This window comes from Zootoca vivipara, chromosome 8, assembly GCF_965207765.1.
Source record: "Zootoca vivipara chromosome 8, rZooViv2.hap1.1, whole genome shotgun sequence".
NCBI classification, from domain to species: domain Eukaryota; kingdom Metazoa; phylum Chordata; class Lepidosauria; order Squamata; family Lacertidae; genus Zootoca; species Zootoca vivipara.
This window is the reverse complement of record NC_142591.1, coordinates 21,982,947-22,008,457: the sequence shown is the minus strand read 5'-3', so window position 1 is coordinate 22,008,457 and position 25,511 is coordinate 21,982,947. Positions and strand designations below refer to the sequence as shown.

At 39.4% G+C, this 25,511-nt stretch overlaps 1 protein-coding gene across 1 annotated transcript; it reads left to right on the top strand.

The window, feature by feature from the left end:
• The first annotated feature begins 1,144 nt into the window (after positions 1 to 1,144).
• Positions 1,145 to 24,889, top strand: KDSR (3-ketodihydrosphingosine reductase). The gene is made up of 10 exons (XM_035124974.3): positions 1,145 to 1,495; positions 5,206 to 5,295; positions 7,677 to 7,733; positions 11,508 to 11,573; positions 11,717 to 11,812; positions 13,972 to 14,163; positions 16,682 to 16,765; positions 19,271 to 19,354; positions 20,618 to 20,719; positions 22,336 to 24,889. The coding sequence occupies exons 1-10, from the start codon at positions 1,367 to 1,369 to the stop codon at positions 22,444 to 22,446; spliced, it is 1,011 nt and encodes a 336-aa protein (XP_034980865.1). The 5' UTR covers positions 1,145 to 1,366; the 3' UTR covers positions 22,447 to 24,889.
• The last annotated feature ends 622 nt before the right edge of the window (positions 24,890 to 25,511 follow it).

Sequence of the window (25,511 nt, the reverse complement as noted above, 5' to 3'; positions counted from 1 at the left end):
ATTAAACAATCTCTGGTCTTTCAATAGCGCTTGTGTGTTGGCCACAGTGGCGGGGGGAGGCGGGTTATTGGTTTGTTTCGGTTGTATCATGTATTTCATCTCGTTTTGTATTTTTATGTTCCAAAACACCTGTAATCTTTTGACGAAGGGCAGCATACAAAAATTTAATAAACTTATTGCCAGGGAGGAGTGACGGAGATGTGAAGTTTTCTGCGCAGGCTTAGTCATGGTGTGCTGAGGTTGTCACCTGCTTGTCGTTGTTTACACGCGTCCGCTCCCCCCCCCCCCCCGGTATATTTCAGATATGAAGTAAAGTACTAGTTGTTAGAGGAAGTTCTGCCTGCTATTTATATTTACCCAGAACCACTTTGCAGGGGAATGGCGGGGGGGGGGGGGTTGCAGGAAAGAATTCATGTGGTGGCAAGGACCTACATCAGGATCTGCTGGCCCAGCGGATCCTGCCGTCTGAGGCAGTTGCCTCACCTGGCCTCACCTGTTAACGACCCATCATTACTGGGGACATGGCCTGACAGGAGGCACATGGAGACCTGGATGCCTCCGGTGCTGAATCACGAGGCAAAACAGCCCAGGGCTAGCTGCCACCTCATGCACCCGACATAGATGACAACCTATGACGTTGTTGTCATGAATATACAGTAATCAGTTTCGGGCTGAGGTGAGTACCGGGGCCCAATTCTGCACCTGAGTAACAGAGCTTGTATGCCCTTTTAAACGTGTATGTGTGGGAGTGTGTGTTATTGGCTTTTTATTGCTTTTTATTACGAGGTAATCTGCGTTCCAATATTGCCCCCTTTTTTTTAACGCCCTGTAATTTTCGGGTGGAGGGCGGCATTATACAAATATTATTATTATTAATGAAGATGATGATAATTTAGCAGGGCGGGCCGCGGACGCTTTGTACATCTCCACGCAGCTGCGCCGGCGGGAAACCGAGCCAACGGCGAGGTAAACAACAGCGAGCGGGAGAAGAAGAAGAAGACCGTACGACCAAACGCCGTTTCTCTCCCTCCCTACCACTCGCTCCCTCCCTCCCGCGCGCGCGCCCGCCCGCCCTTCAACGGTTCGCCGGCCCATCCTTCAACCAAGGTCCCGAAGGCCAATCCCCGACCGAAGACGTCACCCGCATGCTGGCTCGCCTCTCGGCGCCAGGCATCCAATCGTCGCCGAGCCTTCGCTCCCGCTGTCCAATTGCTCCCGCTGTCCTGGATTCTCCCCTCCCCTCCCCTTCATGCTGTGAAAAGGGTTAGCAAGTCAGTTGGCTGCAGGCTGTCGGCGGAGGAGGTTGGCGTGTTCCTTTCTCTCCTCCGTCGCTCGTTTCTTTCCCGCTGTGCTCCTTCTCCCAGCGATGTCCGGGGCGGTTCTGCTGGCGGCGGCCGCCGGGGTCGCCGTCGTCCTGGCCTTCCTGCTGCTGCTCTACATAGTGCTGCCGTTTAGCAGCCCGAAGACCTTGCCGCTGTCCGGCGCCCATGTCGTGGTGAGAGCCCAGGCGAGGTTTCCTGGAGCGGTTTGCGGGGATGAGGGCAGGGAGTATAAAAATGCGACATCCTTCTGCCCTTCGAAACCTTTATTTCCATAAGCTGATCTATGTATCTCTGTAGAGGGAAACAGCAGCTCCCTTCCCTCCCCCCCCCAAACCCCTCTTCCCCTTTCAAAGTGCGCAAGCAAAATTAACACCGTTGCTGAGGAGAGATGTCTCCTCCTCCCCCCCGCCAAAAAGGGGGTTCCAGGGATCTATCGCTTGACTAGTAATTAGAAAAGGGTGTGGAAGGTCTGGGTTATGTTTAGCCTGAAGCAAAAGAAGTGGGTTTTTTGTTTTGTTTTTTGAGGGGGGGTTGCCATTGTTTACAATTGGGGAATATTAGGAACGAGCTGGGTTTTCTTTTAGATCTCCCCTTCCTGTCTATAGAGGCTCCTGTTTAGAAGCAGACTAGTTGCACCCCCCCAAAAAAATCGTTAAATTAGATCTCCCTCTCTTTCATTCATCTGCTTTTATCTCCTGGGAAAAGAACTGTGGGCTGGAAATCCTGATTTAAACAGGGCGTAATCTCAACCTATGGGTTTAATAGTGTGTACTGCAAACTGAATGGCATTTTTTTTTAAAAAAAAAGAATGCTGCTGCTTGGAATCAGTACCATATACATTTCATAGAATCATAGAGTTGGAAGGGACCTCTGAGGATCATCTAGTTCAACCCCCTGCATTGCAGAAAAGCGAGCCTAACAAACATGGACCTTTTACATTTTTATATATATAGATTTATATTTATATATATATATATATATATATATATATATATATATATATATAGACTGATGAAAACTGGAGTCCAAAAGCATTTGGAGGGCAACAGATACAGATGTCCACCCTAATGTAGTTGAAAGTCTGGGTTCAAGCCAGTTCCTCCCCCCAGCAGTTGCTCTTAGTTGTGCCCTGTGCCTCTTTGGCCACCATAGAATACATTTTATTGCTTTAGACCATAGCACTGCAAAGCAAGATAGCAAAATTTAAATTAGATTACAGAATTTACAGAAGATACCTAAATTATATTTTTATATTCTCCTCCTTTAAAGTGGAGAGGATCCAAGGGGAGCTTGGCACCATAATTCATACCTCATACAGATACGTAAGCTGGTACCTTCTCTGGACAGTAGAGAAGTGGGTACATATCACTTCCCAGCAATCACATACCTAAAATGAAGCTCTATATATGAATCATGTCCTATTTATTTTAAGAGTAACAATTCCATGAGTAGACAAATCACATCATGTTATGAAGATGGAGGCATGTGCAGAGATTCTTGATGTTGGGGCAATTGCTTAATCTGAGTCAAATTCATTCTTGGTTCCAATTCTTTGTTTATAATGTGCACAAATGATGGTGTGAAGCATGTTGTTCACGAAACTTATGTAAATGATATAAATAGTGGATTTTAAGCCAAGCAATTTAAACATTTTATAGCAGGTCTTCTCCATTTTAGGTTTGGCTGTGTGTGGGCGCTTAACTGAATTTCTCCTTTCTTGTGCCTATCTTTCTATTTTCTCTCTTTCTGAGGAATTTTGTTCCATGTGTGCAATGGAAGAATCTGATGTCACAGGAGAATATTGTCTTTGCTAAATTGAAGAATAGGGATTCTGAGTTGACCTTTGCTAATTACTGGTATGCATATAAAGTCTTGACGTGGAGTTATTGCATAAGTAAGCTGATAAAAGAATATGCAGGATTTTTTGTTGATTTGAAGAATTATTTAGCATGCAGAGCAGCTTACGTACTAATATTGTATGTCTAATCATATGATATTATGATTAGACATATGGTACTCAGGATGAAAGGCAGAAACATGCTAAGAGGAAGGCATGCTTGGCAAACCCTCACTGTGATCAACTCCCGCCCGGAAACCTATGTCCCCACTGTGGAAGGACGTGTGGATCCAGAATTGGCCTCCACAGTCACTTACGGACTCACTTGTTAAGACCCTGTTTATGGAAGACAATCGTACTCGGCTATGAGTGATTGCCAAAGAAGAAGAATCATTTGTGATAAAGTTGCCTAATAGCAAATAAGCCGTACATCAATCAGAACTTGATTGTGGTCATGTTTAAAGGTAGATCTTTATCCATAATCCATCTATCCAAAGGGTTCACAATGAAAGTCAGTTTCTCATGCACCTTCCCAGGCACTGTCTCTCATTCCTTCATTCTATATCCTGTAAGACTTCCACTGCCTTTTGTAAGGGATGGAACTGGCCCTGCAACCACTTATCTTCTTTTGTGGACATAAAACTGCACTCCCTTCTTACCAGCAACATCAACACCGCTATTGCCACTAGGAGGTGTGGTGGAAATAAACTGGAACTTCTTGTCTGTGTATGAAAGAATTGCTCTGTAACAAACTTCATATTTGTATTTTAATGGCACATTTTTGACATCCTCCTTCTGTATTCCTGCACCAAATCGCACTAACAAACCCTCATCATGGCAGTCACAGCAGAAGAAACATTGTTTGTACTTCTAGCCAAGCATTCCTAATTCTGACTAATTCACCTCGTATCCACATACAAGCTCTTCTAAAGCAGTTGTACGAGTGAGATCTTTCTAGTCACACAATTCTTCCCATAAGGAGGACTCCAGCAATGGATGTCATTTGTTCTTATGGCTTTAGCCTGTGAGGCTACTGGTGGATTTCTTCAAAAGATTAAGCAGTATATACTTTTAAAATAAAATTCAAAATAACAAATGTACTGCCTTTGAAATGAGGAAAATAATTTTTTAAAAAAAGACTTGAATAGTGAGGGGGAAGAGGACTCCTTGAGAGACGATACTGAAAGGCTGCTTGTTGACAGGACTGAAAGATTTTGCCACTTGTGCATTTTTTATTGGATTTTCCATTGGGTGAAGAACATTTTTTATCCTAGAAGTTGCCTATACTGTACCATGTTCTATGATGTTTTGGACATCGTACAGGAATTGCTAATTAGCATGTGCAAAACTGGATCAAGAAGTACACACTGAACTAGGAGCCTCAAATCTGGCATTGCTTGGGCATTCTAAGAAATGACAACAACAAACCAGCGCAGTTTTGAAAGGTTCATTCTGCCATCTTATTTGAAATTGCATCCAATTGTATGCAAACATAGATGAGAATCTGTACATTGATCTCAGGAACCAATATGCAAAAATGGATTACAATATTTTAGGAGCTGTCCAGATGCATAGCAAACAAGTATCCAAAAGTAGTAGAAGTTATGCTGCCTGTGCTTTAACTTAGGTGAGTTCATTAAATTGCCAATTTACCTAATTTATTATCTTGGTATAGTACTGTACAGTAATATACTGGAACTGAAGGGGTAAGAGTTTGTTCATAGATGCAGCTATTTCTCTTCCTCACCCCAAAAGTAATCCTTACTGTGTTACCATGCTGAAAGTGAGCTGGGATGTCCATAGACAGCTTGCAGCTTTGTGATTGTGGTGGCAATTTCATAGCAATAGTTGTGGACCGTCGTAACATTAGAAGCTGTCCACATGACACCAGGAGGCATCTCATTACTTACGGAGGGGAAACACTATTGCACACATGTGAACAGGCCCAGAGTTTGACCCACTCTCTTCTCTTAAAGGCTTACAGTTATAATAACTGCTGTCAAGTTTATCAATTTAATCTATATGCTTCCCCCCTTCTCTTAAAAGGTAACCGGTGGTTCCAGTGGCATTGGGAAAAGCGTTGCCATCGAATGCTTTAAGCAAGGGGCTTTTATAACACTTATTGCAAGAAATGAGGTAAATTTCTAGCATGCTTATTTAACAGTTATGATGCCCTGAAGCTGTTAATGAAAGGGTTTGAAGCAACAATAATTATAACTAAAGCCCTAGTATTTAATTAAATAGTTAAAATCCTTGGCTCCATTCCCACTAAAGTTCACCAAATTTGAATTCTACAGGGCTTAAATTAGTGATTACTATACTAATTTTATCCGGATTGGGGCCCATTTGTTTCTCCAGAATAAATAAATGGCTGTTTGAGTTTGAATACAACCTTTGAGTTAGCGAGAATATTAAGCCAAAGCCAAGCTGCTTATTCTATTGGCTATTCCATTTATAACCATTTACCTATGGTGAGTGTGGGGAACCTTTTGCTCTCCAGATGTAGTTGAATGACAACTCCTATTCCAGCAAGCATGGGCAATGGCCCTGGGATAAAGGGAGGTGTCGTCAACAACATCTGGAGCACCAAAGTTTCCCCACACCTGGCCTGTAGATTCAGAGGCACTCTAACCATTTCTTCAGGAAAGTGGGATATGAGCAGCATTCATGTTTTAAAAATTGTTTTCTGCTTTGCTAGTATCTTGGATATTGCACCAAAGCAGAGAGTGATACTCTCACTTTTTGCACTCTTTTCTACTGTGAACATATGAAAGGGGAATTTACTTGCATATCCACTCTCTTCTGCTTAATACACTCAAAGCCATCCTTGGTTTGTTTCTAAAGTCTAGTATAACAGAGTACAAAATATAAAATTCCAGTCTTTGGAATTGGGAGAAACAACAAGCTTTAAAGCAAGATTAATATTTAAGTCTTGCAGTTAGCTGATACATAAAATTTTTGTTGGTAAGTTGAAATATCTTCTCTTTCTCTATATTGTTTTGATTGAGGATGTGCTGCTTATAAGCTGCCATTTTTTAATTTATTCGAAGCATTTATAGCCCACCTTTCTATGATAAAATCAAATGCAAAGCAGTTTACAAATAAAATAGAAGTCATTAAAATTTAAATTGTTTTATTGTCTGGTTAGTTTTCAAGCAGCAGTAAAAGAAAGAAATAATAGAAACCAGCAGATAACCTAAGAGCCTATCAAAAGGCTCAACTAAAAAATTCCACCACAGTAGAACACTTAACTGGAGTTTGGTCTTCAAGGCTGTGTGTGTGGAGTTAAAATGGTATGTGGGGAATTGTCTTGAGCAGTGATAGCTAGAATTGCAGTTCTTCCATTTCTTAACAGGAGTTTGCATAGAGTCCCATGGTAGGGTGTGGTGTTAGCCGTAGGCTGACAAATGTTTTTTTGTTAAAAGAATTCAGTTACCTGCCTGAATTCTTGTAACTAGTACATGTGTGTATTGGGAAGTTTTACTAATCTTTACTTACCTTGTAATACAATACACTTGTATTACAAGGTAAGTAAAGATTAGTAAAACTTCCCAATACAGGGACCCAGGTGGCGCTGTGGGTTAAAGCACAGAGTCTAGGACTTGCTGATCAGAAGGTCGGCGGTTCGAGTCCCTGCAACGGGGTGAGCTCCCATTGCTCGGTCCCAGCTTCTGCTCACCTAGCAGTTCGAAAGCACATCAAAGTGCAAGTAGATAAATAGGGACTGCTCCGGCGGGAAGGTAAACAGCGTTTCCGTGCGCTGCTCTGGTTCGCCAGAAGCAGCTTTGTCATGCTGGCCACATGACCCGGAAGCTGTCTGCGGACAAACGCCGGCTCCCTCGGCCTATAGAGCGAGATGAGCGCCGCAACCCCAGAGTCGGACACGACGGGACCTGATGGTCAGGGGCCCCTTTACCTTTACCTTTAATACAATACACTTAGTATTTTGGGATGTGCTAGATTAAGAACTAAGTGTTGTATCCAGTGAAGTCATCCCATTAATGCAAGGATTCCCACCTGTGCAACAGGACTTCTGCATCTCTTCTGCAACAGGACTTCCAGCTGGAGGGTTGGGCCCACCCCTCTTACAGGGTACAGGGAGGGGGAGTGGAAGTCACATTGTTCAGGCAGAAGTCTTTGCGCAGGATAACTATTGTATACAGCCTGTTGTCTACAGTCATATACACACTTCTGTAGGAGTGAGACTCATTGAATATAGTAAGGCTTTACCCCTTAATTAGATATACACAGGATGGTACTGCATATGTCATATAGGCAAAGCCAAAGCAAACTTCTGAAAATAAAGTATAACAGTAGATTTAATTCATGTTGGCTAAAGCAGAATGTTGTAAATATTTATAGAATTGGCAATAAATTGACCAAGTAAGATGGCAATTCCTAAATGCATAAAGCACCTAAATGTTTGCTGCTATACTGCAAAAAAAATTGGAAGATCTTCGTTCTGTCTATCTTGATTGTTTTAGCAGAATGTTCCAAATGTGCTTGTTTAATTCCAGTGCCGGCTATTGGAAGCAAAGAAAGAAATTGAGAAGTTCTCAGTTAATGATAAGCAGGTAAGATGACTATCTTCTACCAGGTCTCTCAAATGTGTTAAGAAAATGCATATTCTTTCTCTGACTTAATATAGCATTCATAGAGCAGCAGTACTTGAATTACAAGTTATGGAGTAAATGTGTAGATACGAGAAAGTTGAGTAGCATATTGTGCCCTGTATAGTCATGCCATAGATAAACTGAAAATTCTGTTTTAAAGAATTCTAAGTAATCTTAGACACATCCTGCAGTCAAATGCCTCCTTCGGGTACTATTGTGTTGTGAGCTATAATGCTAATACTTTGATTGCAATTTAAGAAAAAGGTGGGGTCAGTTCTTTTATATAAAAACTTAAACAAAGCATGAAAGTGACATGACTTGCAATATAGAAGGCTGAAAATGTACTCGATGTACAATATTTAATGGGCTCTTTTTTTCTAAAAGAATAATTCCTGCTTCAGAAGAAGTTTGTCTTGTCTCTGGGGTGTTATCAGTAGTCATTGGCAACAATGTAAAATCATTTCATGTAACCCAAGTAGGTGTAGGAGTGCATTTTAAAGTTCTGTGCTAGCTACAGTTAAATATGACTAAAATACCATGCCAGTTATATGAATTTTCCCTGACTCAATCTTAATTTATTGAGATATCAGTATCTTTTTCTTGGTGACTTTGCTACCTGCCTTTTAAAATAAGGCTAATTTTTGCACAGGGATGATTTCATGTAAGCCCTAAAGATCAATATTTGAATGGGTCTTTGGCAATTTATTTTATGAATTTATATTGTACTTTTTAACTGAAGTCTTCAGAGCCGTTCCTGGTACTTAATAAAATGTAATGAATGTGTCAAAAATATACACAATTAAAAAAATATACAAAATTAGCCTCACAGGAGCAAGCCCCAGGCGTTGTCTTCTCCTGTGCCTTTCTCTCTTGCTTTTGTAATGTCTTGCGGTTGTTAAACATTTCACTTCATCAGCCTTTAATTTTGTCTTAGGTTCTGTTTAATAGAAGCATAGGAAGCTGCCATACTTGAAAGCATACCATTGGTCCATCTAGCTCAGTATTGCATATGCTAACTCACCGGGATCTGTTCTAGAATCTGATATAGGATTTCTCTCAGCCCTACTGGGAAATCTGAGGGATTGATGTTCTACATGCAAAGCAGATTCTATACTGCTTCTTTCCCTGGCATGTCATGCATGCTTTTTTTTGGAAAAGAAAGAGTTAAGTGGCGGTAGAGAAAAGAAAAAGAATTTCATATGAGACTACAATCTTTTCTATAGCAACCATCAACAAGGATGAGCAGCACAGTGTGGTTAGCTAATGTGCTTCTATATTTTTTTAGAAGACATTTTATTAAATTTTCCAATTAAACACATTTAAACAATAACAAAACAAACAACAACAAACACAACATCACATGAACATAATAAACACAGAATTTTTCTTCTAAACATCTTATCAATTATTACAATTTTCTTTGCTCTGCCGAGCTTTGACTTCCCTCCCTCCCCCCAGTCGTTTTTTTTATCCATTCCTATCTTGCAGTTTCTTTATTCCTTCTATCTAAAGTCAATTCGTAGGATTTATTTCAGTCCTGCAAGTGTCTTTAAACTTCTACAGTTCTTCTCCATATAATCCACAAATTTACTCCAGTCCTTTTGGAACTTTGACTCTCCCTGGTTTCGGATCCTGCTAGTCAGTCTTGCTAGTTCTGCATAGCCCATCATTTTTGTCTGCCACTCTTCAATCGTCGGTAACTCCTGAGTTTTCCATTTTTGGGCTAACAAAGTCCTACCCACGGTTGTCGCATACATAAATAATACTTGATCTTCTTTCACAATCTCCTGTCCTATAAGTCCTAATAGAAAAGCTTCAGGTTTTTTGGGAAAGGTATATTTAAGAATCTTTTTCAATTCGTTATATATCATTTCCCAAAATCTTTTAATTTTTTCGCACATATGATAAAATTCACCATCCTTCTCTTTACATTTCCAGCATTTTTTACTACTCATCCTATACATCTTAGCTAGTTTTACTGGTGTTAAATACCATCTATACATCATCTTCAAGACATTCTCTTTCAGTGCAGTACATGCAGTAAACTTCAATGTTTGATTCCACAATTTCAACCATGCATCATATTCAATATTATACCCAAAATCTTTTGCCCATTTTATCTTCACATCTTTTGTCAATTCATCTTTTGTAAACCATTCTAACAACAAATCATACATTTTTGACAACAATTTTGTTCTACCTTCCAACAATTCTATTTGAAATTTGGACCTTTTATCTTCAAAACCTTTTTTTTATCATTTATAAACACATCATTTACTTGGTGATATTGCAGCCATCCAGTCAGAAATTCTTTAATTTCATCATAAGGTTTCAGCTTCCATTCCCTTTCTGATTTCCTCAATATTTCCTCGTAAGTGGCCCTCCTCCCTTCCATATTTATCTTTTTAACTGTCAACACCTCCACTGGTAAGATCCACCATGGGGTCTTAGTTTCTAACAGCGGTTTATTTCTTCCCCACACCTCATATAAAGACCTCCGTATCACATGATTTGTAAATCCTTTATGAACTCTTTTTTTATCATACCAAAGATATGCATGCCAACCAAATCTGTTGTCATATCCTTCCAAATCTAATAAGCTAGCTAATGTGCTTCTAAGCAGCTTATATTGCGAAAGTGTCCATTAATGATTGCACCACTTCAATTCAAAAGAAGAAGAGGAAGAAGAGCACTTTAAGAAAGAATTTGGTGTTGTTGTATATTCCATAAGTACTAGCTTTCCAGCTTGCCAGTTGGAGCAATACCCACCTCCTCTCCTGTGCACTTAATTTCAGGGGGTGCATAGCGGGGCAGGAGTGGGAGGAAAACCCCATTGCACAAGTGAATGTTCTTGCACAGAGCTTCTACCTAATGGCACTTGTTAGACAAGTTCCACCCATTGAGCTCAATTGTATAGGCATCCACATGGAATTATTGTTGTTATTACCTGCCCTTCACCCTAAGCTCCAATGGCAGGTTACAACATTAAGCACAATATTAAAACACAAAAATAAGGTGGGTCCTAAAAATATACACCTCATGTGTTAAAGGCAGGGTAAAGAGGTGCGTCTTCAGCATTCATTGGAAGCTGAATTATTAAGGACTAAACAGGTTGTTCAGGCTACAGATGTCTGCAGACCTTAGACCAGGCTTCCTCAGTCTCGGCCCTCCAGATGTTTAGAGACTACAATTCCCATCATCCCTGACCACTGGTCCTGCTAGCTAGGGATAATGGGAGTTGTAGGCCAAAAACATATGGAGGGCCAAGGTTGAGGAAGCCTGCCTTAGACGAATTATAGCAAAGTGTCATTGCTCTAGTCCTGGGGTGATGTTTAATTGCAACTGCTAGGTTTGCTTCCCCATTTACATGAAGTAAGGGAGCAAAGGGACACTTCACTGAGTGCATGAAAAAGTCATGCACATCCTGACTTAGTAGGATTAAATTTGATAATTCAAAGCTCATCTGAAAAGTCTGAGCTAAATATTATTGCTTTGGGATATTAATTGGTTCTTTTCAAACGCCAAAGCAATATAATATCCCAGTACTTTATGTAGAAAACAGGAACTCTACACTCTTCTCAACGGTAAGAGAGAAAGACAGAGAAACATACAATGCACACGTTGAAATATGTATCCTACCTGTGTTGCAAAAATAGTTTACTTGTTGAATTAAAAATTTGTCCATTTTACACTGTACAAATCAAATGATATGGTCCTTCTTTTCTGTTCACATAGGTTGTGCATTCTATCCCTCTTGATGTTTCCAAAGATGCTGCAAATGTGGAAAGGGCCCTAAAACAGGTAAGGAAATACTGGCTTTTACATGGCTGGCTCCCTCCCCCAATTTTTCAATTGCAAGTGTTTATTGCAGAAATGTTCTTCTGACAGTAGCGATACTTGTGGACACAAATGTGTTACCTCACCTGCTATTTTTTTCTCTCCAGGCTCAAGAGAAGTTGGGTCCAGTTGACATGCTTGTAAATTGTGCTGGAACATCAATTAATGGAAAGTTTGAAGATATTGACATCAGTAAATTTGAAGTAAGTGAGCCTGACTTCTCCTGTTTGAATATGTACTGGTATACCAGTTCAACGGCACCTAGAAAATCTCACCAGTTTGAGAAATGTTTTTGAATGATAAAATTATATATAAAATTTACCTAACTTGTAGCAGCACATTTTATTGTCCATTTCTAATAAATGACCTAATAGGTTTTTTTTATAATCCCCCCCCATAGTTTTCCACTATGTTGAATGTTTTCTATCTGTGTCATAGACACAATAATTCTTACTAGATATTTATCATGTCTATAAAAATGTTTGCTGCCTTTAAACATCTATTATGAAAGGCCTTTAATATATGTTGTGAAAAAGAAGTTCTTTGTACGCTATTGTTACATAACTTTCATTCCTTGGGTAATGTTTGCGTGAACCATCACATAAACATGAAAGAAGAGTATTTCACAGCATGAAGAATAAACAAGTATGTGGGAATAATACTTTCTCTTGAATACTCCTATAACTGCAAAGGTGTATACAAATTTAATAAATAATAATAACAACAGCAAAAGTGGGGCTCCCTAATTCAGTCCATCTCAAATGAAATGTTTGCTTCATGTTGACGTTGATCCATAAAGTCTCTTCAGTGGCTGCTATGATTATAAATGTTGACTTGTAAACAGTTCACATAAAGATTAACTAGGCTATGACTCATTTTCTCCTTGGCATATCAGGGACAGGGGAGATGCAAACTGCTCATAATTTCAGCAGCATGTGCCAGCACACTGCTTATTCACATTATTAAATCATTATTTGTTTTATAATAATATTAGTAATAGTAATAATAGTTTTTATACCGCCCTTTATCCAAAGATCCCAGGGCAGTTTTCATTATAAACCATGGTTTAATGTAACGTAAACCAGGCTGTTAATTGGCTTCAGAGGAGGAAAACAGAGAAGTGATTTTATAAAATTAGAGCAGTTGCAAATGTCATTTTCTACTAGTTCTCTACTTGGTGCAAATTATGTAATTTGTAAACTGTTGTGTCTTATAATTTTTATTGGCTGAGGGAGCCAGCGTACAGCTTCCAGGTCATGTGGCCAACATGACAAAGCCGCTTCTGGTGAACCAGAGCAGCACACGGAAACGCCGTTTACCTTCCCGCTGTAGCAGTACCTATTTATCTACTTGCACTTTGACATGCTTTCAAACTGCTAGGTTGGCAGGAGCAGGAACTGAGCAACGGGAACTCACCCCATCGCGGGGATTCGAGCCGCCAACCTTCTGAGCGGCAAGCCCTAGGCTCAGTGGTTTAATTCCATTGCTTTATACCCTGTTTCTCATATTTTAAGACATACCCATAAAATAAGCCATAGCAGGATTTTTAAGCATTCAATGAATATAAGCCATACGCCGAAAATAAGACATAGTGATAGGCGCAGCAGCAATGCCGGCCGCGGCAGGAGGAGGAAAAAAATAAGACATCCCTTGAAAATAAGCCATAGTGTGTTTTTTTAAGGAAAAAATAAATATAAGACGTGTCTTATAATATGAGAAACATGGTATATATTAACTGTTTGCACCCATGCTTGCTCAGTGTTCTCCTGCTGTATGGCCTGCTGTATGTTGTTGCCCTCCAGTTCCCATCATTCCTTACAAGCCATGCATGCTAGCTGGACCAGTGGAAGTGGAGTCCAGCAGCATATGGAAGGCCACAGATTAGCCATCCCTTCTTAGTTGGGTTCAATCCTGGAGATGCTGGGGAGCAAATTTGGGATATTCTGCAGGTAAAACATGTATTTTACCACTTAGCTACAATCTTTCCCAGTTTAAAAGTTTGGCCACCCTTGTCCTCCCAGCAGGAGTTACACAGGAAATCAAAACAGCAACCACATCACAAAGGTTACTGCTCATCATCAAAGGAACACCCAAGTGGTTGCCTTCCAGCATGTTAATGGAATATAACACAGCATTTTACAGCTTGTAAACTCAATTTGTAACAAGAAGCAGCAGCATCCATAGTAGGAATTTTGCACTTTATTGTACCTGTTGGTGATGAATATTAATATTGCTGATGCCTTAAGTTTAAAGTAGCAGACCAGCAATCACACTTCGTTATTTCATTTCATTTACATTAATATTACACTTTGTTAATAGAAAATCTGTTAACTAGGCCTCCGACTTGTATGTTTGTCTACAGCAATTGATGGCTATCAACTATCTGGGTAGTGTCTACCCAACTCGGGCAGTAGTTACCACTATGAAGGAACGGAGGAGGGGAAGGATTGTGTTTGTGTCATCCCAGGCTGGACAAGTTGGATTGTTTGGTTATTCTGCTTATTCTTCAACAAAGTTTGCTCTTCGAGGACTAGCTGAAGCTTTGCAAATGGAGGTATGATTCTCTGTTCCTTACCTGCATGTATCTTATAGTTTCTTTGTATAACAACAACAACAAATATAAACAAAAATAGCTAAAATCATAGGAGGAAATTAATTAAAGAATAAATTAAACATTAATAGTATTATATAAGAATATTGTACAATATAGTGTTGCCCAAAAAGTACACAAGCAGGCTCAGCAACATTCAACACTGGTTACAAGGCATAGACTTAGCTATTTTGTTGCAATAAGTGGTACAGTATTCCAGAGTGCATGACACCTTACGGCTCAGAAGGTCTGTATTGTATGATTTGCAATACTGTTCATTTAGTAGGGTTAGTTGTCCACCGGATCAAAATGAGAAGTAATAGTGCAGGCAGTGTATTGAGCTGCTGTACTCTCAGATATTGTAGATCTGAACATCTGCCCTAGCAGCTAGGCAGTACAGTCAGGTCGTATCTTATGTTAGGTTTTGGGCAGAGCCTGCATATACAAAATCGCATAGAGCCAAGAATCCCCAGGATCGCCACCTTCCTGCCCAGCTGGAGCTCTAGAAAGGCAGCTGACAACGTGGAGCAATCCAGCCAAGCTGAGGGACTGGCACCTTATTCTGACCAGCTGGCACCTGCAGAACCACCATGCACACGTAGTAGTCTCTGGCCCCAGGAGGAGGCAAGAGCCCGAGATGACAGCAATGCGTGCAAGGCATGGGTTGTCTTACCCAGGTTTGCTTGTTCCTCCCCCTGCTACACTTCATTTGATCCTCTTCCTGCCACATATCTCCTGAGATCCCAATGAGAAGCTCCCTCCCAGTAGCGGCTGGTGGGGTGGCTGGGGCAGGGGGTCATTGCTCCCCTTGCTTGCAAACAACATGTAGCTTTGCAGGGAGGCCTTCTTCACCAGGGCAGGAATGCTATTTTAAAAGGGCAAGTTATCTCCTTGGCTTTCTGCTCAAGATAAATATAGAGGCTGCAGCCAAGAGCATAAAGTTGAATTTGTTCAAGCAGAAGCGTAGGAAGGACAGGTGGCACCCGGTGCGAAAAAAATTGTCACTCCCCCCCCCATTGAAATTTATTAAAAGAAGGGAAAATAAGAAAATAAGTTGCAAGTGTTATTTTCTGGTTTATTTACTTAACATTGTGAGCATAAGCACTTAAAACCCCTGCAGACTCTGTGGCTGCAGGGGTTTCTTTTAACCCACCACCCCATTCCTCTGTTCACGATCTAGTGAACTGGTAGAACTTGAACTTTGCACACTATTTTGCAGTAGAAAGGCCTAATAATGGAATTGCCTTAATAAGGATGTGTGTTTTCCTTATGGTTCGGTGCAGCTCCCTTAATTTTTACAATGCCGTTTAAAACAGGTGGCTAATCTGTGTCCCTCCAGATGTTGCTGGACTACAACTCCCATCATTCCTATTGGCCATACTAGCTGGGACCAGTGGGGGACGTAGTCCAGCAACATCTGGAGGGACACAGGCTAGCCCCTCAGCCCTTGTTTTGAAGCTGACCGTGTAATGCACCATATCAGAAGCACAAGTCCCTTTCAAAGGGCCATTTCCCTGTCCCTCCCCCTTGTGTTTTTTCTTAGTATCTGCCCTGAGCCGCTCTGCAACTGAAATGCTTGCTCATTCTTTTGAGACATTTGAGTTAGTCCAAAAAAGTTTGTTCAACTTCAACTATTGGGCTGTTGTTTTAATTAAATGGACCATTTCAAAAAGAAACTGATGTTCTTAGGCTGCTGTTTTACACCTGCTTTCCTGGGAAGAATTCCCATGGAACTCAGTGCAGATTACGGTACTTCTAAGTAGACATGCAAAGGAGGGCACAGTTGCTTAAGCAGCGTCTCAGCAGCTCACTGAACAATGAGAAACAATTTTCATGCTAACGTGAATACATTCTTATATTAATTCTCTCCTGCAATGTTGATGTATGAATCTTAACTTGTGTTTCTTTGGGGTGTTAGGAGGCACTGATGTATCTCTTGGCATAATCAAACTGAGAACGCATCATCCAGCTTCTGTGTTTGAAAGACATGTTTGTTTGTTTGTTTGTTATTACTGTATAGTTCCTGAATACCTGGTATACATGGACCGCAATAATCATATGGACATAGAAAAGCAGGGTGGGGGAACGTCTTGGTAGCTTTATTGCAAATATCCCTGCTACGTAAGAATAGCCTTGCCTGATCAAACCAAAGGGTCCTGTTCTCCCCCCTCTTGTCCGTCTCCAGCTAAGGCAGGGAGAGTGGCGGAGTTAGCTGCATGGGTGTCCAGAGCCCATGCCGTGCACTCGGGGGTGGGGGCATCCACCGCGCACGGGGGCGGGGTGGGGCAAGCCCCCGTGGTGTGCCTTTTTGTCACCCCCCCTCAGGGATGACACCCCTGTGCGCAAGTAAAATATCTGTAAAATACAATCCCACTATATGCCTCTTTGTGCATATTACGTTGTATATCTTTGTGAAAACAAGTAAGCATGGGAAAGCTCAATATATTATAACGTGAACTAAATATTTTTCTCAATGTAACAGGTAAAGCCCTATAATATCTACATAACAGTTGCCTATCCTCCAGATACAGACACACCTGGCTATGCAGAGGAAAGTCAGACAAAGGTAATTTTTTGTTCCTTTTTATTGTCTTGCAAAATACTTACATAAAGTAAAAGGATCGATAGGTACGAAACAAAAAAAAATGATCCCATGATGTGCTTAAACATTCTTCATTCTTGTTTGCATTTGTTAGCTTTTACATTTTCCTGGTCTATGACAGATATACCATATGATCTTGCTCATTGTCACCAGATCACTCATAGGAGGGACTTTTTCTTCCAGGGTTCAGCACCTGCCTCTAGAACCATATTGAACATTTTTTTACTTTCATTTGGTAAAATAAATTTTATATAAATTAGCAGAAAAACTTTTAAATCTTAAGAGATGGAATATTCCAAAAAGTTAACTTCATCCATATATATGGCTTTTTAGGTTTTAAAAAACAAAACCTATCTTGAAAATATTCATATAACACTATTTTGATATAACTCTTTTTTTTCTTTTGCTTTAACTGATTCTATACTGTCTGCTGGTTTTCATCTCGTATTATTCTGTAAGTTGCTTTGAGTTACTTTTGGGGTTTTTAAAAAAGCAATTAAGTGCAGTTATTATCCACTTCTGCACGATACCACATTGAATTGGTTTAATATTCCATTCTTACTAAAATGCTGCATAAGCAAGATAGAAACCAACAGTGAACGTGTAGGACAAAAATATTTACACTCAACTCACACTTTGCTTGATACAGGACTAACGTTATTAATTCATTTGCCTAATTTCTTGTCTTATCCATCCACAGGGTAGCATTAGGTAGAATTTGAAGGAAAATCCTCCAGCAGGTTCTCTGTTTCTTCTTAATCAAATATTCTGCACAGGAAATGTCTCCTCAAAACCTCCCCCCCCCACCTGTCTTTTCTGATGGGCTATAGTTAGGGCATAAGATCACCATAGAAATCTTACCAAGTAATTTCAGATGAGGCTTATTTGTTTGTCCTAAAATTCAGGTCTGATTAATAATCTGAACCTGGATTTCCTGTCTTTTTATAAAATGTTGTCTCTATTGCACCACCTTCGTTTATTTTGATGTTACATATTTAAATTAAAGCTTAATGTAGGTTGATGTGGGTGGATGAAACAGGAAGAATATTGTGTTAAGTGTCAACTGGTTTTGCATTAATAGTCAGGTGTTGCATCAATCTTTTACTGTATTGCCCTGAGCATTTTTGTTGCACATTTAACAATCATACAGCAATAAAAATTACCAAACAAAACCCTCCTACAGGAGATCTTCAGATTGCTCTTAGTCGGCCAATGTAATGAAAGTTTTTGAGTTTGCCTTTAATCTTGCTTTTGAATTGGTGGTAGGATAGCCATATACATACTACTGAGCTCCACATTCTTTCACAATCCTTGTTTCACTTCCTACGGTAATAGTTATAGAAAGCTGGTTTGAAAACATGAAAGAAGACTATCCTTTTGTAAAAAAAACAAGCGTTAATGGTCTGTAACCCTAAAGAATGTTCCCCCCCCAATCATTTTTAAAAATCTGTTAAATGTTTCAAAGTATTAACAATTGAATATGAAGCAGTTTAGGATGACAAAACATCTTTGCTTTTATTACTCTTGAGTAATGAATTGTCCAGAGGCCAGTTTTTGCTAACTACATCTCAGGATTTAGTCAAACAATGACTTTCCACTTGACTTTAGGGCAGGTATGAGAGCCCTACTTGTGAACCTCAAACTCCAAAATATTTCCATTTAATATTGATCCTGTGTTAGCAAGTGATATTTAACAATACTAACTTAACTAAATTCCTGCCTCATAAGCCCCTTTAAGCCCTTTCTTTACTCTTCCAGAGAGGACTGAATCAGGTGATTCAAATGAACCAATACCAATACCTTAATCACATTGACAGATACTAATTAGCTCAGTGTTTTCTAAGAGGAAACACTTTGACAGGATGAAAAAGGCACTAGAACTCTGCGGTATCAGGCTTAATGCAATAATGAATATAGCTCACATTTTTATCTTTTCTCGACATTTCTACAAGATCATAGGCAACAATCCATTCCTTGAAGCGAAGATTTATAAGCAGGCTATTTAGGCAGCAAGAATTTACAAATCATGGAAATCATGTATAAAAGAGTTAGAGCCAATTCTCCTGGGAGCATAGTATCAATTTATTTTTCTGTAATATTTGTGTCAGAGATACCTGCTGAATATGAGAAAACTGTGCCTCCACATACAGATTTGTTTATGAAAGCGACCAGCAGAATGTTGCATCTAAAATGTTGCACTAATTCTAGTTTCACTCTTCCTATTATTAAAGAAAATAATAATAATCAACTTTTAACTTAGAATTTGCATTCACTTGTAATCTAATGATAAATATAATATCAACAAATGCAACTATAAACACACTCTTGACTTGAATATTTTGTTTTGTAAAAAAAAATGTTCAGATGGTCTTATGTTTCTTAACTGATGTGGGGTGAACTGTGGTTATACTTGGTAACATTTCATCTGCTGTTATATGTATGTAATCTCTGCATTTACTTTTGCTCAAGATTTTAGAGACCAAGCTTATTTCAGAAACATCACCGGTCTGCAAATCTGATCATGTGGCCAGAATACTTGTTAAAGATGCCATTGTAAGTGAAATGCAATATTTGTATAAAATGCTTTTGTGGGTGGAAAACATGGGTAACTTGCTAGTTTATTATAAGGGGAAAGGTCTGTGTTTGTCTACTATCTTTTCTGAATATTAGAATCTTTATATACAAGAGAGCCTTCAGATACGATCCTAAGTCCACTTGCGTGGGAATAAGTCCCATTCAATTCAATAGGACTTATTTCTAAGTAGACATGTCTAGGATTGCACTGTTGTAAACAGTGCCATCGTTACCCCTTGGACCTTTGCATAGGCAAAATTAGAAAGGGCCCTTCTCCCAAGGTTAGAAATCTAAAGCAGACACCAAATAAAACTGGGGAGGGATGAAAGTGGCAGTTGCCCTTCAATGTAATTGGTTCTAGTTACAAATTGTCCCTCTACCTGAACTGCATGCTTGCTTTGAAAGATGGATTTTGTTCTGACTTTTTAAAATGGATTTTCAATTATGTTGTCATTTACTCTTTTTGTTCTTTTGTGTTTCTTAATTCAAGGTCACTTCACTTTTTTTAGTTAATATATACTCTCCCTTTGCAAATGTTGAAATATTATAACATGGGGCACAGATTAAAAATGCATTTCAAATTTTTAATTAGTAGAGTTGATATGAAACAGGATGCCCTGTTTCTACACAGGTTGACATAAATCGCCTGATTCAAGTTTGGCACATGGTGCCTTTTAATCATAAACTGCTTTGGGAGCCAATCTTGGCCAACAAGCACAGTATAAATAATAGTGGTATTGGTGATTCCTAGCTTTCTAAAGGGTGGAATATAAAGATAGCTGTTTATGTACCGCAGGCATTTTATTTCACATTAAAAAAATTTTAAAGCATGTGTCTGCCTTAACCACTTTGGGATATAAGATGATGCAAAAAAAAAATTATTATAAAATCAGACTACAGTTACAGTCTTGTCCAGGCTTCCTCAACCTCGGCCCTCCAGATGTTTTTGGCCTACAACTCCCATGATCCCTAGCTAGCAGGACCAGTGGTCAGGGATGATGGGAATTGTAATCTCAAAACATCTGGAGAGCCGAGGTTGAGGAAGCCTGGTCTTGTGCATGCTTAAACAGAAACACGTACAGTACCTTTAAGATCAGAAGTCAAATAAAATTCCTGACTTTTTTAAAAGTATTTTTTTAAGTATTAAACTCTTCTTGCCCCTTGGTAAGAAACTTATCCTATTTTAATAAAGTTGTTTGGAAACCACCTGACTACTTTCTCCATTTCCCCCCACCCACCCAGCAAGGAAAATTTGCCAGTTCTGTTGGCACAGATGGTTACATGTTAACAATATTGACTGGTGGAATGTCGCCTATCTCTTCTCTTGCTGAAGCCCTACAGGCGGTATGTAACAAAGTACTATCAAATGATGAAGTTCAAAATCTGTTGGGTTCTTTTATTGCTGTGGTACACTGACATTTATTGGTTCAATGTAATTCAAAATCTAGTCTTTGTGCAACAGATCTCTTCAGTGCAGTAAGCTTACTAAAGTAAAGAGTGAAAAACAGGGAGCAGAGCTACTCAGAAAGTTAGGTACACCCTGATATGCCTTGGCACACCTTGTTAATGGTGCAGTCCAAATCAGTAATAAGAGACCCCCCCCCCTAATCACCTTGTTGTTCAGTTAGACCAGAGCCAGTGCACACCCCTATTATCTGGGAGATGGATAACTGGGGTTAGGTCCATCTTATCCAGGAAGCATTGCAGCTGCCAAACAGGCTCAAGCTGGTATGAGATAACCTCCCAACCATAAATCCATGTCAGTAAGTACCACAAACACACACAAGCTGCACACGTGCTGCTTCAGGATTATAGTTCCATCCAGAATAATAATACTTTGTCAGATCATCAGAATCTCTGACCAGCAATACCTGAATTAAGCTTTAGTAATCGGCTGCCTTTTGTTCATAGCAACATCTGTTTTGTTAACAAGAACACATCTCCAACTTCATGTGAATTGGTTCACATGAAGTACCAAACAATGGTTCTACTTCTTCCCCTCCCATGCTTAGTTCCTGGTTTGTGGCAAAGAATGTGCTGTTTTGTCCAAACTGAAAGACTGGTTTATGGTAGGCTTGTATCCTAGAATGGAGGTTATGTGCAAACTGGAGTGTGTCTGTTGCAGCAAACCAGGAACCATCTAAACAGAAAGTCAGATGTGAAAGGGAGAGCATGTGAGCACAGAGCTTGCTCTTATATCACCAAGCCATAGTTTGGCATATGTGAATGTCTCACATCTCCTTAATGTTTACCTGCAGAAATTGCCATGTATTTCAGAAAGGATAACCAGATGCATAGCTAAACTACTGAACTCATACAAGTAAAACTGGAAATTATACAATTTGGACTTGATCTTGAGATCAAGCAGCTTGCAATTATATGCCTATGTTAAATTGGACTGTTGCTACCCATCTGGCAAATGTCTCCTCAGCCTTGCTGGGCCTGCTAAACATTCATTGAATCTGTTCATCATAAGGTTGTTCCACATTGTTCGCCTGTGACTTTTCTACTGGTTACCCATTATTATTCTCCAGGGAGCAATGCAACCCTAAATCATGTTCTCTTCTACAAATTTAAAACAACACTAGTCATTCTGTAGTCTTTTGCATTGTTTCTGCTTCAGGTAGATTGTTGTGCAGATACATGGGGCAGGTGATTCATTCACTAGCTTCCAAAGAAAAAATATTAAATTATTAAAATAAGGTCCCTTCCAACCATATGACTATATTTCATAGTACTTTCAAATAACTCATTAATTTATTTTAATTAGAGAACAAAATATACATCTCATAAGCCTTGTTTAAATAAGACTAATCTTTAATAGAACAGTCCTTTTTCACATAATAATTGAGTGCTTGGTGAACCACACTTCTGATCAATCAAATCTGATGAGAGAAAATATTAAATGACCACTAAGCAGAAGTATGTTGAATAAGATCTCTCCTCCTCTCCCTTTACAGCTTATTTTCCTGGGCCTTTTCCGCTTGCTTGGCCTGTATTATATAGCAGGTTTTGACAGCATAGTTCGTCGTTGCATGGCAAAAAAAGAGAAATCTGAAAAGACGGACTGAAACAGAATGGGTGCTATTTAAAAAGTTGGACAGTTTGCTGCTAAATGGGACTGTATCTATGGCCTGAGTATGTCTCACAGAAATGTGGAAGAGGTGATATCTTCGGTGGTGAAAGAAGGAAACTGAACTACTCTAGAAAAAGAGACTGTGCAAAGGTGCTAATGAAGAAAACTGGGTTTTATTGGTTGTTGTTGCTTTTCTGTGATTTGAAGGAATAACCAGATTGTTGCCTTAGAAGTAAGCTTTTTGAGAAGAGTAGAACTTAAGAGTGTCCTATTTTGATGGTAATTCTGGACCAATATTAATTGTTAGCAGTGATGAAAGAGTTAATTCTGTTATCTACTTCTTAATCTGAGGACTGGTTTGAACACACATTCTCTGATTTGGTAAATTCCTCCCACACAGCAGTAACACCTCAGCTCTCCTACAGAAGGCCCAGCTTGTGTATTATCTTTATTACATAGTTTCTGCCAGAGAGCTGGACCTTGTAGGCCCTGTTCTGCATGAGTTGGTTCAAATGGCTGTGCAAAGTCTAGTCAAAACAGCAAAAACTATCCAAAGATGAAATATTTCAGCTCTGGGATAATACATGAATTGGGCCAAAGTCTTTTGTGAAGAAGCAGTTTTTAAATATAGCATATTAATTTGTTGAGGGGAGAGTTCTCTTTAAATGAGCTGCCCCCTCCTTGAGATAGGAGGTGATATTTGCATGTGGAGATTACCAAATTGGAGAATCAATATTTGAACTGGCTCTTGATAAACCTCATTTCTCCCACCAGATTGTTGGGTCCAGTTTAAAACTGATCATTTTGACATTCCACTCGACACATGAGTATGTGGTGAGTTTTGTTAATGTGTTAAATGCTATATTAAGACATTTCTTGATGGCAGAGCTTTACGCATATGATCTCTGCAGGAGCGATGACATATGCTTTAAATAGTTGTAGATCTTCAGCGGAGATCAAGGACCCCCAATCCTTACTGAGATACTAGGAGAGGACTATAAGCAAAAGAGAAGTTGTCCATTTTTTCATTATCTGTAACACGTTCATGTTTATCTTTGCCAGCTCTGTAAAAGACAGATGGGTTTAACACTGTAGAAACTGAAGGAGAGAATAGGGTGCTAGAGAGAACTAAATGTAGCACAAGGAAGTGCCTAGGTCCTTACTATGATGGTGCAGTGGAGCTTGCAAAGCTATCTATTGTCTCTAAGGTTTCATTCACACCATGCCAATCTTATTACCTACATGCAATCTGGACTTACACAAAGTCCCTGAGTGGTTTTTGGGAATATATTTGCTGTGTATAAATTGAGAGGTTCCCATTGGTTGCAGATACGCTGAACCCCAGTGTTGAACTGGTTCATAAAAATTCCTGCTACCCGTTGTCATTTTCCAAGTACCTAAAAGACTGTTAAGGGACTCTACTTGCCAGTTTGTTGGTTAGCCGAGATTTTCTTTAAAAAAATAAAATAAAAAGGGAAACACTTTTTAAACTACCCTTTGGAGAACATTATTCAAATCAAGTCCAGCAGCTTCTGGTTCAATTATAGGCTTCCAACTTTAATAGATTTTTAGATTCTCAAAATAGATGAAATCACAATACCAACTGCTTGAAATGAATACTATTGTAGTTATGTTTACTTGTTCTTGGTACAGTTACTCAGCTGTTTTGTAAATGAACCTAGAAAGTGCCAATCCAAACAAAAGCACTAGGAGCATTGGGCGTTTTGAGAGGCTGAGAGGATTGCCAGTTAGAAGGGAAGGATGAAAATAATGTAGAAATAATAATGGATAAACTGGGCTTGGTGTTGTTGCAAAAGCATAAAAACTTGCTTCGTATCATTCCAGTTAGTAACTGAGTCACAAAAAGTATCTTTGCATGTATGTCTTGCTACTGTTTTAATGGGAACTGTTGGAAGTAGCATTTGCTGTCCCTGTTTGCCATAATGCTTTGGTTTTCTAGACCTGCTAGGATCTTCAAGCTGGCCAACGCACTTAGTTCAAATAATAAATTCTAGATCCTTTAAAGCAATTTGGACATGCCAAATAATCAACAGTTTAAAGAAGAAGGAATCTCTTCTACATGTGCTTAATGACATGTTAACTTTCCTGTTCATTCTGCGCCTTTAGTGTGCTTATCTGTGGATGGATTATGCCCTCTGTTTCTTAAGTGTCTTGAACTAAAACTAAAAATTCTAATGTTATGGAGCATTATCGCTCATTTGACTCAAATAGATATAATAGTATGCTACAGAACAAATGGAAGTGGGTAAACTAGCTTACAAATGTATACTGTGAAAAACTTTAGGCACTTTTAAATGTTAATATTGAATGAATCTAAAACTCATAGCTCGTTTATGCTTGCTGTTTCATGAAGTGTTGTACCAGAATACTAAATTTTAATATTTTGTATTCACCAAATAAATGAAAATTACATTTAACTTTTGTCTGTATATTTCTTCAGAATGACTGTTCCTGGTCTTGCTGAGTAAATTTATTTCTAATTCTTGTCACAGTACTAAGGATTTATAAAATATTTGTAAAATAGCTTGTAAATAGAGGCCTGTGAAGTTTCAAGGGGTGAGGGTGGAGGATCGAGGGTTCCTGTCTTCCAAGAAATGATGTTAACCCTTTGATCATTTTCCCGCTGAAAACTGCCCGACCTGAAGTTGCCTGCAAGCTATCAGAGAAGCCCACAGAATACCAGGGGACCCCATTGAGGGCACCCTGCTTGGACCCTCGAAGTCCATACCTCCATTAGGGGACCTTTTGAATAAAGCCACATTAAACCTCATGGCCAGTAAAACCAAATATAGCCACTGTTTGTAGGTACTTTTTAAGCCTTTGGGGGGAAAGACAACATAGCTTAACAAAGATAAGCAATCCCTATCTTTGTAATAGGCTTCAATTTTAAAAAGGCAATTTAATAAGTGAGAACAAAACATAAGAGGTATAAGAAGCAAAATCATACTGGGAAAGACGTGAGTAAATGGAGTAGTTTTCAGTTGCTTCTTGGTGGTAAAAAAGAGTGGGGCATTCAAGGAAAATGTAAGGTTAAAATCT